Below are 17,885 nucleotides of genomic sequence, written 5' to 3'. Positions count from 1 at the left end.
CCTTGATTAGTGGCTCCTCACGAACACCGTCAACTCATTTCTGCTCATTAATAAGAGTCCACAGTGTAATAAGGTCTGGCTCTTTCAGCTCAGACACCGCAAGGTCATAACGGTGTTTCCTTTGCTCGCAGAGCGGACAGCAGGCCTCAGACTAATAACAGCCGGACGCCAGCCAATCAGCGAGGAAACCCCAGCAGCATCGTGAAGGACGGAGTGAGTCAGCGTTTTCTCATCACTCCCGCTTCCAGCGCACAGTGCTCACTCCACAAACCTCACCGTCATTTAACATCCTCCTGAACTCACAGCTAACCCAGAGTCAACTGTAGATGTAGTGTGGAACTAATCTGTAGTGAAATGATCAAATATAAGCGGAATGTGCCTCGTTTCTTGCTTTTTCTCAATCGCAGATGTCTAGCAGCACAACACCATTTTTACAGGGGTTCTCTAGACTCTAGGTCTTCTACGTCTAGGCTTTAATCCCCCGTATGTCTGAAGATTTATAGACTATTATTCACAGGCGTAACAGGACACTCTTCAGTCAGAGTGTAGAAAGATATAACTGCTGTGTAAATAGTGACACAAACAAATAAACTATATTTTTATCGTTTACAGCAGTAAATTCTGAATAATTTCCCCCTAGCGTAAACATTCCTCATAATGACAGTTGTTTTCTCTCTGTGTTTACTCTGTTCACTATGAAGCATCAGGTTCAGTTATTGCCACCCGAGGAGGTAAATGTTTTGAGTGTGTGTGTATAACCCAGTCAGGCTTTGTTTTATTGGCTCCATGGGGCAACGCCGCAGCTGCTTATCCTTCCCTCTCTCTGCTCCTCCTCTTTGTTGCTGCATCTAAATCTCTGTGCGCTGAAAGGATGGGGTTCCCTTCCGTAGACACAAAACCCCGCTGAGAGGGTCTTAAGGTCCCACTGTTTCCACTGGATTAAAGCTGCAGTGTCTCAGACGTAGACACGCAGACAGAACGAAGGGGTTTTGTTGTTTGCGGTTGTGTTTTATGCTGCTTCTGATGATCTGTGCCTGTGGTGAGCATGGCCGAGGCTTTAAAGGAGCAGTTAGTCATTTTCTCCAGTGGTTCTCTTTGACTTGCGGTGCGCTCCTTAAATAGTTCTCCTAGAATTCTTATGTAATACGTAATTATACTTTACAAATAGAATAGGCTTCAAGCATTACATGCTTGAACCCTAATAAATATTGTTTTTTAGGGGGTAAAAATGACTGATTGTTCCTTTAAATGTAGGAACCCATCTTATCTAAGTGTGTGCTTCTGATTGTTTTCTATTTCTCTGTCTCCTGACTGTCCTCCCCTTTAATCCTCATACGGTACCTGTTTTGACTGTAAAGAACTACTTTATTTTACTGTAATGAGAATATTCCCAGTGGGCCCCAGTTTAAGTGACCAGTGACCAACGTTACATTCAGGGTCTAAAACTAACATTTATTGTAATAGCATTCATTAATTCATTCATTAGGCGGCACGGTGGAGCAGCAGGTTAGTGTCTCTGTCACAGTTCCTGGGTCCTGGAGGTTGTAGGTTCGAGTCCCGCTTCGAGTGACTGTCTGTGAGGAGTGTGGTGTGTTCTCTCTGTGTCTGCGTGGGTTTCCTCCGGGTGACTGTCTGTGAGGAGTGTGGTGTGTTCTCTCTGTGTCTGCGTGGGTTTCCTCCGGGTGACTGTCTGTGAGGAGTGTGGTGTGTTCTCTGTGTCTGTGTGGGTTTCCTCCGGGTGACTGTCTGTGAGGAGTGTGGTGTGTTCTCTCTGTGTCTGTGTGGGTTTCCTCTGGGTGACTGTCTGTGAGGAGTGTGGTGTGTTCTCTCTGTGTCTGTGTGGGTTTCCTCTGGGTGACTGTCTGTGAGGAGTGTGGTGTGTTCTCTCTGTGTCTGTGTGGGTTTCCTCTGGGTGACTGTATGTGAGGAGTGTGGTGTGTTCTCCCTGTGTCTGTGTGGGTTTCCTCCGGGTGACTGTCTGTGAGGAGTGTGGTGTGTTCTCTCTGTGTCTGTGTGGGTTTCCTCCGGGTGACTGTCTGTGAGGAGTGTGGTGTGTTCTCTCTGTGTCTGTGTGGGTTTCCTCTGGGTGACTGTCTGTGAGGAGTGTGGTGTGTTCTCTCTGTGTCTGTGTGGGTTTCCTCCGGGTGACTGTCTGTGAGGAGTGTGGTGTGTTCTCTCTGTGTGTCTGTAGGTGTAAATGTGTGAGTGTGTGTGTTGCCCTGTGAAGGACTGGCGCCCCCTCCAGGGTGTGTTCCTGCCTTGCGCCCAATGATTCCAGGTAGGCTCCAGACTCACCGCCGCCCTGAACCAGATAAGGGTCACAGACAATGAATGAATTGTCTGTTATTGGATAAGCAACAACCACCTGCTGTGCCTCCGTGCCGCCCATTTATAATAACAATACTTGGGTATATTTTAGTAATTATTGTCCATGCAAATTCAGCTTAATCAAACATATAAATATAGTAAATCTGACTAAAATCTTGAAAATAAATCGAATTACTTCTTTGTGTTTCTTTCAACTTTACAAATGAATGATTAGTGTTTTTCTTCTGAATTCACACAAAGTTAATGATAACGTTCTTATTTACAGTTTTATATTGTTTTTAAATAAATGTGTATAATTATGAAACATGGCTAATTATTCACGTAATATTTTGTTTCCTTTTTTGTTTCTTATTGCAGTAAAACACATTTCTACAAATACCCAGCCACTCATTTACAGCTATTTACAAAGAGACGAGTTTAAACTTAGTCTTGGATTTGCTTGAATAAGATATCAGGTGAAATACTGTCCACACCCTGCGCCTTCATCGGTAGACATCATCGTCCTGGTCTCTGCGTATGAGCCTCGGTGTAATTAGATTCGCCCTTTGCTGGAATATCCTCATTATAGTTTATTGAATTAAGAGCCTGCGGTGCTGATCACTTTGCCTTTCATCAGGTTGATCTCTCTTAATGAATAGTTGTGTGTTGATGTGGGTCGAGGATGGGGTTTCCTGAATGTACAAAAAGAGTGTAACGAGTGTGTCTCCCTGCAGGTGGTTCAGACAAGCAAAACTTCATCAGCTCCAGCGTACGCCACCAGACCGCCACGTCCTCCATTTTCACGGTAAAAACCCTCACAAATTCACAAGACTTTAAGCTCGTCTCTTCATTATTGTCAGAGCAGTAGAGGCTCTAAAATGGTGGCCATGACCTTAGAATAAATGCTAGGCTAGGTGCTAGATGCCTCAGTATTGTGTTTTTTTTATAGAGTTGTGTATATATATATATGTCTCAGAGTAAAGCATTGTGGAAATTAATGTACATTTAAAACTTCATGCAGTCATGACTCTGTTCATTATTTACCAGCCTAAATAATGTTTATTTTTGGTTTTACTGATTTTGGAAACAATTTAAAGTAGCAGGCAGTGTTGCTGTCGCACAGCTCCAGGGTGCTGGGGTTGTGGGTTCGAGCCCCACTCCAGGTGACCGTCTGTGAGGAGTGTGGTGTGTTCTCTCTGTGTCTGCGTGGATTTCCTCCGGGTGACTGTCTGTGAGGAGTGTGGTGTGTTCTCTCTGTGTCTGTGTGGGTTTCCTCCGGGTGACTGTCTGTGAGGAGTGTGGTGTGTTCTCTCTGTGTCTGTGTGGGTTTCCTCCGGGTGACTGTCTGTGAGGAGTGTGGTGTGTTCTCTCTGTGTCTGCGTGGGTTCCCTCCCACAGCCCAGAAAATATGCGTTGGTAGGTGGATTGGAGACTCAAAAGTGTCCATAGGTATGAATGAATGTGTGAGTGTGTGTGTCGCCCTGTGAAGGCCTGGCTCCCCCTCCAGGGTGTGCTCCCGCTGGACCCACCATGACCCTGAATCGAATACGCACTTACAGGCAATTAATGAAATAATTAATTTAAAGTAGAATACAAGGTATTTCCTCTGTGTCCATTTAAAGGTTGACCTTAATTATATACTCTTTCAAAAAGATTGGGTTTATTCTTGTAGTTGTTATGGCTGTAAATCTAAGAGCAACACAGAATTTTTACTGAGAGCCCTGGGGCTTCTGGGTGTATTCTGTTGTTGCCAGACCAGTCGTGACTGATTCTCTTTGAGTGCTTCACTGTTTGTTGTTTATCTGTAGTAGTAATAATAGAAATAGAAATAGCAGTATTTAGTTTGAGGCATGATAGATTACACTGTCAAAAATAAATGTGTACAAGTTACCATACAACTGTATTTGACTCTCTCTCTCTCTCTCTCTCTCTCTCTCTCTCTCTCTCTCTCTCTCTCTCTCTCTCTCTAGGCCGCCCCCTCCCGCTGCACAGCTACTTCCTCAGAGACCAGCTCCCCCTCCACCTGTATAACACATGACACACAGGCACACACACATGTCTGGTGTGTGTACGCATGTGAACGGGGGCAGGCCAGGTGATGTGTGTGATGTGATGATGTTGGGGGCGTGTCTGAAAGAATCACTCTGCCTTGCCCCCAATTATTGTCACCCCCCCCCCCCCAGCTTTGGAACAGTTGTCAGCTGTCAATCAAACAGCAGCTAAAGCTAAATGCTGCTGTTCTGAGAGGAAACTCCTGCAAAACATCTCAGAGCCAACAGGGGCTGGACCTAGAAAACCTCAGCCAAGGGTCTCTCTGACAAGTCTATGGCAACAGTCCATTATCTGTATTATTACTCTGACTATAAGTATGTGCTGTAAAGGACCAGGACCACTGCAAACAGTTGCACTTGAGGAATATTCAATGCATATAAGAATGTACAGAAAGCCTTCTTTCGATAGCCTTTTGTCGAGAGTTCACCACGACTGAGGACTTTAGTTATTTTTTTGTTGTTGTTTTGGTGTAAAGTTGGGACGGTTGCTACAGACTGCGACGTGCATGGTTCGTTACAACTGAGAGGTCAATGCAGTTTATTATTTTATATAGTTTTATATTATACAGAACTCTACACTAACACACACACACACACACACATTTATCTACTAACAAAATCTCGTAACTCCAAAAAATGCCAAGCGCCCGTTGTATTTTGCGGTCCTGAATTAAAGACGTATTTTTGTTAACATACTTACGTTTTTTTTAATGCTCTGATCAATTTTAAAGATATAAGTTTAAGAGATACGAGGTTTTGTTGCACCTGCAGTGTTATATAGAGATGTACACAGTGCTGTGGGAGTCAGAGACCACCCTGTATTTCATTTAATTTATTTCTAGCTAAAGCTAACAGCTAATGTCTCGATCTTTTACCCAAATTTCAGCATCAATTTTTGGGATCCTTTCAGATTTGTTCAGACATGTTCAGTCTTAGACGGTTGAAATCAAAACTGAAGATTGATTTTTTTTGTTTTCCCCCGTGTCATAAACACTAGTTTAACCCTTTGTGGTCTAAGGACATTTTCTCAATTTTCCTGAAATTCGTCTTTAATGTACAGTGGAACCTCTACTAACGAACTTCCCAAGATACGAACCAGGCATTTGAATATTTTTTGCCTCCACCAACGAACCACGACTCTAGAAACGAACCCGATCCCCCTCCGAGCCGGCGGCTGGAAATGGCCACTGACCCCAATAGGCGAGTCTCCCAGCGCCCAGACTGTAGTGAGCTTTTAAGATTAGCACATTGTAGCTTTAGCAATTTAGCATTAGTGTAAATAGCAGACATTAAAATTCGTGCTAAGTTAAACCGTATCTACGCTTCGTCTCCCCACATTCACCGCCTACTCTCCGTTATTCCACCCCCACCCCCCACCTCCCGTCATACAGCCAGTGCCTGTGTTACTCCTCCAGCCAGTCGTCACGTCTTCAAGGTAGCGATGTGTAACCACTTAAAACTTTATTTCTTTTTTATTACTGTTTCCACTGTATTTCTCTTTTATTTATAGTAACGCTACATGTATTTTTTTACTAATTTGAGAGTGTTGTAAACATAGATCAGTGTAAAAAGGGTGACTTTTGGGGTGGGGGCTGGGACGCATTCATTGCTTTTCCATTATTATAAATGGGGAAAATTGACTCAAGAAACGAACTTTTTCACTTACGAACCGGGTCATGGAACGGATCAAGTTCGTAGGTAGAGGTTCCACTATACTTGTATTATAACATATTCCCCACATGTTTTATATCGAAACGTTCAGAACAGTCTCAGCTCTCTCGTTAAGAGAGGCCCATGTGACCTAGAGCATTTTATAAAGAGATGATCTGTCTCTAACCCTGAAAAACTTAAATCCGATTTTATTCTTGTGAAAACATCCCTTTCCTCGTGTGGATGAATTGTGTTGGTGATTGAAATAGTTTTATCAGAGTCTTAAAAACAAGGGAATCCACCAGTGAGAGGCAGAGGAGGCGTGTCTCAGGCTCATTCATAAACTCGTAACTCGGGATGTACAGTATCGCGTATAACGTGCGATCGACGGTGATTCACAGAGTGTTTGAACTGTGTTTCTGCGCTGTGCTATCGCTAAGATATTAACAGAAACATCGCGAATGCTCGTATTTAAATCTTTAGCGTGTTCTTCAACCCCAGAGGGTTAAGAGAGCATTAGTCGAGTCCTTGTTTTTAAGTTTCTCACTAGCTATTGATGTAACCCCTAGAATCTTTGTTCAGAACGACAGATGTAGAAGTTATTTCCAAGAAAATGTTTTTGAGATGTATCTCTCCTCCTCCTTTCATACACATGGATCCGTGAATATGCTGTTCGTCTCAAATCACCCCGCCACCTCGTGTTTGATGCATAAATTCAAAGCCGAACTGCTCAGCCATGGCTCCGGCTGCTTATCGTGTTTGATACTGTGTGTCTTCAAGCGTGATCCCCACCGCACTGACACGTGAAGAAGGACTGCAAAGGTCTGATCTCAGAAACAGCAGCTGAGTCGTGGGTAGCTAGTAGTTAACAGCTGTTTTAAAAAGGAACGTGAAGAAATGGAAGGGTGGTCTCTGACTTTTACACAGTGCTGTAGATGTATGTTCACACTAGGACTCGAGGTTCTAATACGAGGTCGTCATGCAGAGTTACAGCGGGAGGCTTCGCGTAGTTCGGGTATTCAGGTTTTTTACCGCCGTGAGGCTTCCTCAGAGTCAAAAGTCAAGGTTCAACAAAGAAAAAACTGCAATACAGTGCTCAACCTGTTATCTGTGTGTGTGTGTGTGTGTGTGTGTGTATACATACCATTCAAGTGCTTTAGATCCACCATAGTATAATTGTACCATCAATATGTGACTTACATTTCCATATTCCATTAACTCCATTTGCCAATTAGAAGCTTTCCCACCCTCATGAGGACGTCCAATCAGGTAACAGCAGGAAGCTTTTTGTTCACGGTTGTTTTGACGTCACTTGTGTTTCGGCTGTTGTATTGTGGTGTGTTTCGGACATTAAGGGCTACGTGACAATTCGTTGCACATGATGGTAATTCCTATGCCCTGTTCAGCAATGCAATATCCTTCCAGTGTAGCTCTCAGAGGGACGTGTTAAAGATAACAGCCTCATAAACCGTCCCTCTGATCCCAGATATGCAGGTTTAACACACCATAGAGGTGTAGTCCAGTGTGTGTTATGTCATCCACACATTCACTCTTTGCTCTGTTGACAAGCTCCTGCTGAGGTTTTTAATGGCGCACTGATCATTTCCAGTCGTTAGAGGAACTCGCTCACAAGATGTGCTTAAAAAGCCATGTTTAAATTAGTTCACGTGGCGCAGCAGGTGGTGTTGCAGTCACACAGCTCCAGGGACCTGGAGGTTGTGGGTTCGATTCCTGCTCCAGGTGACTGTCTGTGAGGAGTGTGGTGTGTTCTCTCTGTGTCTGCGTGGGTTTCCTCCGGGTGACTGTCTGTGAGGAGTGTGGTGTGTTCTCCCTGTGTCTGCGTGGGTTTCCTCCGGGTGACTGTCTGTGAGGAGTGTGGTGTGTTCTCCCTGTGTCTGCGTGGGTTTCCTCCGGGTGACTGTCTGTGAGGAGTGTGGTGTGTTCTCTCTGTGTCTGCGTGGGTTTCCTCCGGGTGACTGTCTGTGAGGAGTGTGGTGTGTTCTCCCTGTGTCTGCGTGGGTTTCCTCCGGGTGACTGTCTGTGAGGAGTGTGGTGTGTTCTCTCTGTGTCTGCGTGGGTTTCCTCCGGGTGACTGTCTGTGAGGAGTGTGGTGTGTTCTTCCTGTGTCTGCGTGGGTTTCCTCCGGGTGACTGTCTGTGAGGAGTGTGGTGTGTTCTTCCTGTGTCTGCGTGGGTTTCCTCTGGGTGACTGTCTGTGAGGAGTGTGGTGTGTTCTCCCTGTGTCTGCGTGGGTTTCCTCCGGGTGACTGTCTATGGGGAGTGTGGTGTGTTCTCCCTGTGTCGCCCAATGATTCCAGGTAGGCTCTGGACCCACCTGAATAAGGGTTACAGATAATGAATGAATGAATGAAATTAGTTCACTGTTGGGCAAGGGCGTGTCTAAAGGAGTGCGCCAAAAGCCATTGGATCAGTCGACCGGTGCCTGACTCGCGATGTGGAATCACACTCTCACGTTTTCATGAAATGAATATATAATGTCTTTGTGGTGTTTTTATCGACTCCTGTTCCTGTAAAAACACTTGGGGCCCACAGCACTGCACAGGATTTTCACACACTTTTCTAAGCCAGTTTTCAACACTGTATTGAACTCAACCTGATCTTGGTTCTCCGTGTGCTGCACCATTTATAAATTCACCCCTGCTAACGAGGACGCGCTAATTTAGTCCGTTAGAAAACATAATATGACCAGGGATACCCAGACCACTGTGAACATCTCATGGGAGTTACAGTAGCTACATTTCCACCGATTTTTAAGCCTAGATTTGTTTCCATTTCCTATATTTTGTTCCAAACATATAACTTCTGTAGGTTTTCCACAGGATTTAAGTGTTATCTGTTAAACCTGAGCAGAAGCTTTTATAAACATTTATAAAACATTGCAATCCCTTCTCTTGATTTTCCTACATGAAATTTACTTCAGAAAATACAGTTCTCTGAACGGAAACGTAGCTATTGCGTGTTCTTCACAGTCTTTGGTCGTTATTACCACGGCACACGTGTTCCTCCTGCATTGTTTATCAGAATGTCTCCTTTAATGCAAGTCACTGTATTGATGCCCAAATGGCAACTATAATTATTATTATTATTAAAGTGAAGTGTTTTATAGATCAGTTCATTGATTTTTCTTTGATATTAATATGGTCTGATTGCACTGTGTTCCCAATTCTTCCAGGTCCTCTAACGTTGCTTGAGGTACAAGTTGATCTTTTTTGAACTAGAACCGTGTAAAAGCAACTTTACGGAAGGGTCCGTGATGGTGTGAGGATGGGAAATGTGAGATGTTACGCTAATGTTTCACGAGTAAAAGACAGGCTCAAGACTCGGCACGCTTTGTGTGTGTTGGTGATGGTTTTGATATTTGTATCGCAAATGAGATAATAAAATCACTGCTATGTTTCTACATGAACTCTACGTACGTCCTTGTTGTTTTTCCATCGTCACTGCTGCATTCACAACAAAGAAAACGGAATGACATGCACACATCGGAACAACAACAAAGCACATTATTAAACATTTGCTGCAAGGATCTCTATTGGTATTTGAACACATAAACACATTAATATTATTCATCTCATGCTCCATGATGCTTGGCATTGGGCCAGGGTGAACTTAGCCTCATGGTCCGCTGCTCCAGAGCACACAGTTTTGTTGTATACACTACCAGCAATGTTTGGACCTTACAGTAACTTGAATTCACTAATTATGAGGGGTGTCTACAAATTTTTGGACATGTGGTGTGCCCAACACTGTCCTGTATTACCTCGTTACCTAACCCCTGCTGTAAATCACCCCGCACGCTGGTGTGACACTGCGCTATGATTTTAAACCCTCACGCTATACAAACATTAACCCTGAAACGCTGACGTCATGATTTTGCGCGTGACGTCGCGTGGGTAATAACGCAGAACTGACACCCGACCCCGGGTTTTCTGGAGTCGACTCCTACTCTTAACTCCAGCCGTTTGGAATCGACTCCTCAACTACAGTCTATTCAAAGAGATACCGCCCCTAAGAGACACAAATGAAAAATGTGGATGTCGTAGTTTAAATCGTGCCCTGGTGTACGTACAAACGTAGCACTTTCACCCTCAGTGTAGGTGGCCAAGAGTCGACACTAACTCACAAGCAACTCCGAGTCGATGAGTCGGTTCTTTTTTGGAGTCGGTTCCCCACACTAGTGAGCGCAAAAAAAACCGCTGCGTTCCGGCGCGCGCGACTGTCATTTCCAGCAGCACGAGCTCGGGCGCGAGTGGAGGGGGTTCTGCAACGGTCAAAAGTGGCAAAAGTAAGTGCACTTTTTTGGTGATTTTACCATTTCAGACAAACGTCTGCAGTAAACTAGATTTTGGAAGGAAAACGGGGCGGGAACGCACTTCTTTGGTGCGTTCTTGTATCCAGCAGTGGCTTCCACACCAACGGCAGTGTTTTATTAGATACAGATGAAGCGTTTTGATAGTAACGCCTTCTGAGGCGTCGGATATCAAGACGAGGCTGAAACTGGCTCCTCACTCGCGCAGCTCCCTACTCGAACTTACCGTTCCACCTTAAATAGTGCAGCGTTCAGTCACAGTCACATTCTGGCGCCCTGTTGGAAGCCAATTTCAACCTCTTTACGCTTGGTTTTCTCATTTTAACCTGGGTTTCCTTCGCTGTACATGTTTTACAACACTACGGCGTTAAATCCAGAAAGGTTATACAACTATGAGACGTTCAAAGGACATGAAAACCGGCCTGGTGAGGAAATAGCTTAGCTTAGCGTAGCTGGTAGTATTTTCCATGTTGGGCGTAAGGACAAAGTGATTGACAGAGCTCGGAGCCAATCACGGCGCTCGAATCCCGACTTCGTGGGCGCGGCTAAATCTTCTCAGCCAATCGCTTGTTACGGAGCGGCTCTGGGCGGGGCCTCGAGGGAGCGGTTAAAGCGGAGAAATGTGAAGCGAATGCAAGGTCAAAACAAAGGTGTGGAGCGAAGTTCGTGTTTATTTCGTTGTTCTGTCACAAACACGGCGTTTACTGACTCTAAACTACATCAGACATGTTCTCTCCACAGTGTGCTGCGTCAGCAGAGCCTTTAGGGCACGTTTACCCTGCACTTTTGCCCATTTCCTAAGTACATCTGAGTCACTGAGAGTCCTCAGGCTTTGAAGAAAGTTTGTTGGCTTTAAATAAGAGCTGCTAACGTAAATGCTAACGGCATGTGGTGTTTAAATGAGCTCGAGTCTTAAACAGTCAAACAGACGGTCCTCTCACATATAAACAGCAGGCTGAAGTTGCATTCTTCACAGAAGTGTAGCCCACTTTTCTGCAGAACCTTGTTTACCTTGTTTTCTGTTTTCCTTCACTGTGAAGAACCATCCCCTCAGGTGTAGAAACACGGACTGTCTTCAGAGTTATGTATAAAACCACTGCTTTACTAAAGACCCTTGAGTACATCGCATTGTTTCAAAGCACACTTTATTGTAAGTGTTTTCTTTCTGAGGTGAAACAGATTCCAGTAAAAGCGGTTGATATTTACCCACACCACCGCTGATCTGGCCCCAAACCCCTCAGCCATCATTGCTGAGGTTTGCTGTATCCATTTTGGGCCAAAATAAAAATACCCAAGCCCCAAAACACGAGCGATGTAAACAGTTCAGGTGTGAAACGAAACAAAACCCAAAACCCGAAGTTGGAAATAAACGTGAAAAGGAAGCTGTGAGTTGAAAAAGAGTGGGAATCGTTTTCTTAATGTCTGTGCTTTACAAGGTGTTTTACCTGAGCACACACACATTACCTCTGCATATAGATACTGCACATTAAAAGGGACACACCTGCCGAGTGTAAAGGCCTGTATTTGTTGAGAGTTTGGCCGTCCACGTCCTAAAGCCGCGCCGCAGCAGTTTCCAGTTTAAAGTGAGGAGCCAGGGTTTCACAGCCACTGTTTAAGAGCTTGGGCCATTGGCTGTAAGTCCTGCTGCGTACTGTAGTTTGAACATTAAAGCACGGAAACACATAAGCACAACGTAGAGGGACTGTATACTGTAGTTTTAGACTGGAATGTTTGTTAAGTAATACACAGAATAGCCATAAACTACTACAACCTTGTGTGTGTGTGTGTGTGCACCAAGGCAAAGTGCGCTAACTAGAACATGGTATTTGTCTTTCCGTGGCTCCGCCTCCATACCTTATCATCTCTACACGTGTACTTTTTCACGGGTTAAACCACAGTTCACTCTGTACCCAGGCATTCCTTCAGACGCTGCACATTTCACGTCTTTCACGTGTGACGGATTGCCAAGGCCCTTAATGAGCTGAGTCAGGGATTGGGACCAAGGGGAACTGAAGAGTTAGTGCAGTCAGAGAATGCCAGTGGAGTTACGTAACCAGCTCTGTATCACTGTATCCTCTGGGGTGGCTGTAGAAAGGCCATTTCATTCAGGTGTAGTGTTGGAAGAGCAAGTGTCCACACGCTTTAGACACTTTAGAAACGAGACCCATCTGAACAGTCTTCTGGATATCACTAATGTAAATGCTAATATCACGCTATTAGCTAACAAGTGATATATATATAGTGGCCTCATCTATGTTCAGTGTAAAAGTATCACTGCAAACCCTCGCCTTATTTTGGTCGTCAGAAGAACAGAAATTAAAGTGCTGGCCCTGTTCTCCTTGTTCTCCTTTTCTTGCCCGACCTCTCTGACCTTAGCTAGGCCAATAGAGGAAGCCATTTGCCCTGCTACGTCTTTTTTGTCTCTTACAGCTGCTGCTTTAAATTCTTAAGTGTCTGATTGCTGTGACTAAGCCAGTTGTTTTTCAGCACTGTAATTACATGAGATTAAAATCCTGTCAAACTTCAGCTGTTAAAACTTATCGTTAGAAGCTGCATTCCTCGGTTATTACTTAGACCTTTTGTTAAAGAGGATGTACAGATATTCTTACCTCTGATTGTATGACCAGGCTCTGGCTCTTCTAGTATCACATCATCATTTGTTCCACTCCTACCTCAAACGTTTGGAGACCCCTTCACTAACATTCCTGTGTCTTTACCAGGGTTCCAAGCAGTTGACCATCACCCTCTGGAAGAGCAAGGAGAAGACCATCTCTGGGACGTCAGAAAACCTCGCCCACGTTGGGGAAGTTAGGGGGGTGATACCTGTCTCTCCTTCTCTCTGCTGGTGGAGGACACCCGGGAGTTTCACGTTGCCGTGTTTGAGAGTGTGACGCTCTTTTTTTTTATTGGACTGCAATGCACCGCTTAAGGACTTGTGCGGCGCGGCTTCGGCCGATCACGGCCTCACAGACTGCGAAACATCCGCAACAGCAGAGGCCTGCGGCCACACTCAGGACGTTACAGCCAATCAGGCGCTACACTGCGCCGGTGGCAGCCGAGCCGTTCCTTAATGGGACGAGTTCCAACTACGTGGAGGAAATGTACTACGCGTGGCTGGAGAACCCCAAGAGCGTGCACAAGGTAAGAGCAAGAGGACGAGCAGCTGGATTCATGTGAAGATGAAAGGGTGGTCTTATTAGGGGCTTTTGCTTTTGGAACCTCTTTTGGGGTGAGCTCCCACTAAATGTAGTTCCTATGTACGTCCTTAGTTTTTAAGGGGTTAATACAAGGTAACTAAAGTGTGCCCTGTTCATACCTTACTCACTTAATAAGAATTGCTTATTAACTTGTGGCTGCTTGTCTCCTCTGCGAATGTCGTAGGTCGTGGCTAAAGCATTGGCTCGGGTTTAGCTTGGGGCTAGAGCGTTAGCTAAGGGTTGCCATGCTAGCTCCCGGTTCAGAGCTCTCTGGCCTGTAAACACATATAAACCAATTGACATTTTAAAATGAAGTCATCTTCAGGCTCTTCAGAGTTGTGAGATAATATTAAAACCTTTCTCAATGAGCCAGTGATGAGACCACAGTGTGAAACTCACACAGGTGTCGTATTAGAAATGTAATGCTGTCGGTATGTATCAGTCTGATATTTTAGGGCGGTTTCACACATGGGCCGTTTCAGAGGACTCCTTTCACACTGAGTCATGGTTTGTTCTGCGTAAATGAACATGTCACATGATCTCCCGACTCTAAATGGTCACAGAATTCATTATAACATACTTGTGGTTTGTATGTTTTGTGCATTGTACAAACAAAGTAGCGCTAGTCCGCTTCAAGTTTTCATTTACAGCCTCAAGGCTTGCCTTATACTGCTCCAGCCTTTTTGAAAGTGTGTGGTTACAGAGAAGCATAAAGGAAGTAAAATGAGACAGATACGTGAATATATGGCGGCACGCTGGCGCAGCAGGTAGTGTCTCTGTCACAGCTCCAGGAGCTCCAGGGACCTGGAGGTTGTGGGTTCGAGTCCTGCTCCGGGTGACTGTCTGTGAGGAGTGTGGTGTGTTCTCTCTGTGTCTGCGTGGGTTTCCTCCGGGTGACTGTCTGTGAGGAGTGTGGTGTGTTCTCCCTGTGTCTGCGTGGGTTTCCTCCGGGTGACTGTCTGTGAGGAGTGTGGTGTGTTCTCTCTGTGTCTGCGTGGGTTTCCTCCGGGTGACTGTCTGTGAGGAGTGTGGTGTGTTCTCCCTGTGTCTGCGTGGGTTTCCTCCGAGTGACTGTCTGTGAGGAGTGTGGTGTGTTCTCCCTGTGTCTGCGTGGGTTTCCTCCGGGTGACTGTCTGTGAGGAGTGTGGTGTGTTCTCCCTGTGTCTGCGTGGGTTTCCTCCGGGTGACTGTCTGTGAGGAGTGTGGTGTGTTCTCTCTGTGTCTGCGTGGGTTTCCTCCGGGTGACTGTCTGTGAGGAGTGTGGTGTGTTCTCTCTGTGTCTGCGTGGGTTTCCTCTGGGTGACTGTCTGTGAGGAGTGTGGTGTGTTCTCCCTGTGTCTGCGTGGGTTTCCTCCGGGTGACTGTCTGTGAGGAGTGTGGTGTGTTCTCCCTGTGTCTGTGTGGGTTTCCTCTGGGTGCTCCGGTTTCCTCCCACAGTCCAAAAACACACGTTGGTAGGCTGATTGGCGACTCAAATCTATCCGTAGGTGTATGTGTGTCTGTGTCGTCCTGTGAAGGACTGGTGCCCCCTCCACGGTGTGTTCCCGCCTTGTGCCTAATGATTCCAGGTAGGCTCTGGACCCACTGTGACCCTGAACTGGATAAGGGTCACAGATAATGGATGGATGGACATGAATATGTGACAAAATCAAATCTGAAGGAGCTGAAAAGAGCAAAAGGAGTCTGAGACCAGAAAAGTACACTTTAAAATCTGCTTAAAGTGTGAATACAAAGGGAGCTGAGGTTATTTGCACCTGGTTTCCTTTCTACTTGATTTTAACATAATTCAGATTTATTTAAAGAGACTTATATCTATCTGTATTCTTATAACTCCTTAAGCAATTGTGAATTTGTAGGACCATATTCATAATTGTGTTAATAACAAACCGCTTTAATAATAGTTACTGAATAATGTTCCACACATATTGTTTTAATATATCCTTTGTGTTGCATTGTTGGTGTGCAACATTATTTGCTCTTGTGGGATGATCAGATGGCAGATTTTCTGTTTATCTTACACTGTTTAAGATAAGGATTCTGCTCATACGTCAGGGCGGCAGGTTGGTTTCCCGGAGCAAAGTAAAGTTCACAGCGGCCAACGGTCCGGACTTTTCTTCTTATCGTTTTGTAATTTAAAAACAGATAACTCCAATTATTTTGCTTGTTTTTTGCATAATTTACAAAGCCATCCTTTGTTTTTAATGAAACATTTCATAATTAATTACCTAATACTTCAAAGTTCAATCATTCATTCATTATCTGTAACCCTTATCCAGTTCAGGGTCGCGGTGGGTCCAGAGCCTACCTGGAATCTTTGGGCGCAAGGCGGGAAAACACCCTGGAGGGAACACACCACACTCCTCACAGACAGTCACCCGGAGGAAACCCACGCAGACACAGAGAGAACACACCACACTCCTCACAGACGGTCACCTGGAGGAAACCCACACAGACACAGAGAGAACACACCACACTCCTCACAGACAGTTACCTGGAGGAAACCCACGCAGACACAGAGAGAACACACCACACTCCTCACAGACAGTCACCCGGAGGAAACCCACGCAGACACAGGGAGAACACACCACACTCCTCACAGACAGTCACCCGGAGGAAACCCACACAGACACAGAGAGAACACACCGCACTCCTCACAGACAGTCACCCGGAGGAAACCCACGCAGACACAGAGAGAACACACCACACTCCTCACAGACAGTCACCCGGAGGAAACCCACGCAGACACAGGGAGAACACACCACACTCCTCACAGACAGTCACCCGGAGCGGGAATCGAACTCACAACCTCCAGTCCCCTGGAGCTGTGTGACTGCGACACCACCTGCTACACCACCGTCCTACTTCAAAGTTATTTCCTTTTATTTTTATACATTTAAGTTAATTGTAAGGTAATAACAGCTTATATTCCTCTATAAACGTAGGTTATGTTCTGACGTCAGTGTCTTGGTTCAAACCTAAGCGCACAAGGACAAAATCGGCTGCAACAAATGACTGTTTACATTGTCTTACTGCAGATCTGTTGTGTACCAAACAAGAGGTATGTGAGATGGTTTGTGCCACAGCTGTGTATAGTTCTGTCTATAAGTGCGAGGTCACATTGCAGGTCTCCGTGCTGGGTATTTTTAGAGCAGTCATGGGAGTGTCCTCGTCCCAGAACTTACAGAGGGTAAACCGTAACCTCCAACCTGTTCCGCACATAACAGGCAAAGGCTTTGACCTTTCTAAAGCGGTTGATAAAAAGTGGACAGTGCTTTGTTTGGATGGTCATTTCCCTCTGAGCATTCAGCGTTTTACACGTGGTCTTATAAAGACCCTTGCACATAGAGAAGGGCCCGGTCTGCCTCCGCGAACTCTGCGGTATGTCTATAATTCCAGTGTGAAATAGAATCTAATAGAACTGAAGGTGAGCGAGAGAAGCTCCATGTTAGTCCAGTGTGATTTCCCACCAGTGCTTTTGTCCTCAGTGTAAGAATAGAAATGGGGTTGAAGCATTCCTCGTGATTCATCGCCCTCTGAAGCCGACTTCAGAGAAACGGTGACTGTTCTGAGGGTTTCCTCCCACTCCTCTGCTTCTGACCGCTCTTCCCTTTCTGTTTTCCTTCGGAGAGAACTGAGGTTTTTCGGGAATGAAGTCACACACCCAGCCGCCTTTAAACAAGCGGATTGTTTTGTCCAGCTCCATTTTGTTTTGTAGCTGGAGATATGAGAATGTTGAGGTCTGTAACAGTTTCCCGCTGATGTGTTGGAGCTGGACAGAGAGGAATTTTCTAGTCGTAGTTTGCTCGTTGCGCCCCAGAGGAAGCACCAGGTTGAGTTGAACTTTGGCCTACATATTGTCCTGATTCCTGTTGTGCTTCTAATACGTGTATTATGGCTCCGTTTATTGACTCGAGGGTCGGATATGAACATTGGTACGTTATTGTTGTAATTATTAGACTGATGTTAGACTCCAGAATGAAAGTAATTCACAGCTTGTCTTGCTGCTTTTGCTTTCAGTGTTACAGCATTCCTCACAGCATTCCTGGCCAAACACTGCCCGGAAACATCGGTCTTTACGAGGATGTGTGTACAGTGTATCTGGCTTTTACCCTGATTTTTTAGTTTACTACAAAACAGACTGAATATCGCAGGTCTCTCTCCAACCTCAGACACAGGATTCCTTCACACTTCCAATAATAAACTGCTGTCTGGGACTCAGGTCCTGCCAGATAATGTTCTCCACACGTGTGGGCCTTAGTATTACTGCCCTGCCAGTGCCAAAAACATCCTCTTATACCATGTGGTGTTTGCAGTCATGTTACAAAGATGGTGTATGTGGACTGATGTGTTT

At 45.3% G+C, this 17,885-nt stretch overlaps 2 protein-coding genes across 4 annotated transcripts in view; both read left to right on the top strand.

The window, feature by feature from the left end:
- Positions 1–7,956, top strand: part of adam9a (ADAM metallopeptidase domain 9a) — a 44,975-nt gene extending 37,019 nt beyond the window's left edge. Inside the window, exons 20-23 of one of the 2 annotated variants that reach the window (XM_066644782.1) lie at positions 132–213; positions 702–731; positions 3,042–3,112; positions 4,278–7,956. In XM_066644782.1, coding sequence (XP_066500879.1) covers positions 132–213; positions 702–731; positions 3,042–3,112; positions 4,278–4,338 — 244 coding nt within the window. In that variant the 3' untranslated portion in view covers positions 4,339–7,956. The remainder of the gene's footprint in view (positions 1–131; positions 214–701; positions 732–3,041; positions 3,113–4,277) is intronic. The other variant, XM_066644783.1, reaches the window with a different exon arrangement.
- Positions 7,957–10,192: 2,236 nt separating this feature from the next.
- Positions 10,193–17,885, top strand: part of ogdha (oxoglutarate dehydrogenase a) — a 33,810-nt gene continuing 26,117 nt past the window's right edge. For both annotated transcript variants that reach the window (XM_066643956.1, XM_066643957.1), the window contains exons 1-2: positions 10,193–10,313; positions 13,058–13,478. In XM_066643956.1, coding sequence (XP_066500053.1) covers positions 13,254–13,478 — 225 coding nt within the window. In that variant the 5' untranslated portion in view covers positions 10,193–10,313; positions 13,058–13,253. The remainder of the gene's footprint in view (positions 10,314–13,057; positions 13,479–17,885) is intronic.

The sequence above is a fragment of the Hoplias malabaricus genome, chromosome 14 (genome assembly GCF_029633855.1).
Source record: "Hoplias malabaricus isolate fHopMal1 chromosome 14, fHopMal1.hap1, whole genome shotgun sequence".
NCBI lineage: Eukaryota > Metazoa > Chordata > Actinopteri > Characiformes > Erythrinidae > Hoplias > Hoplias malabaricus.
The sequence above is the reverse complement of the archived record's forward strand: the minus strand, read 5'-3'. Positions and strand labels throughout refer to the sequence as shown.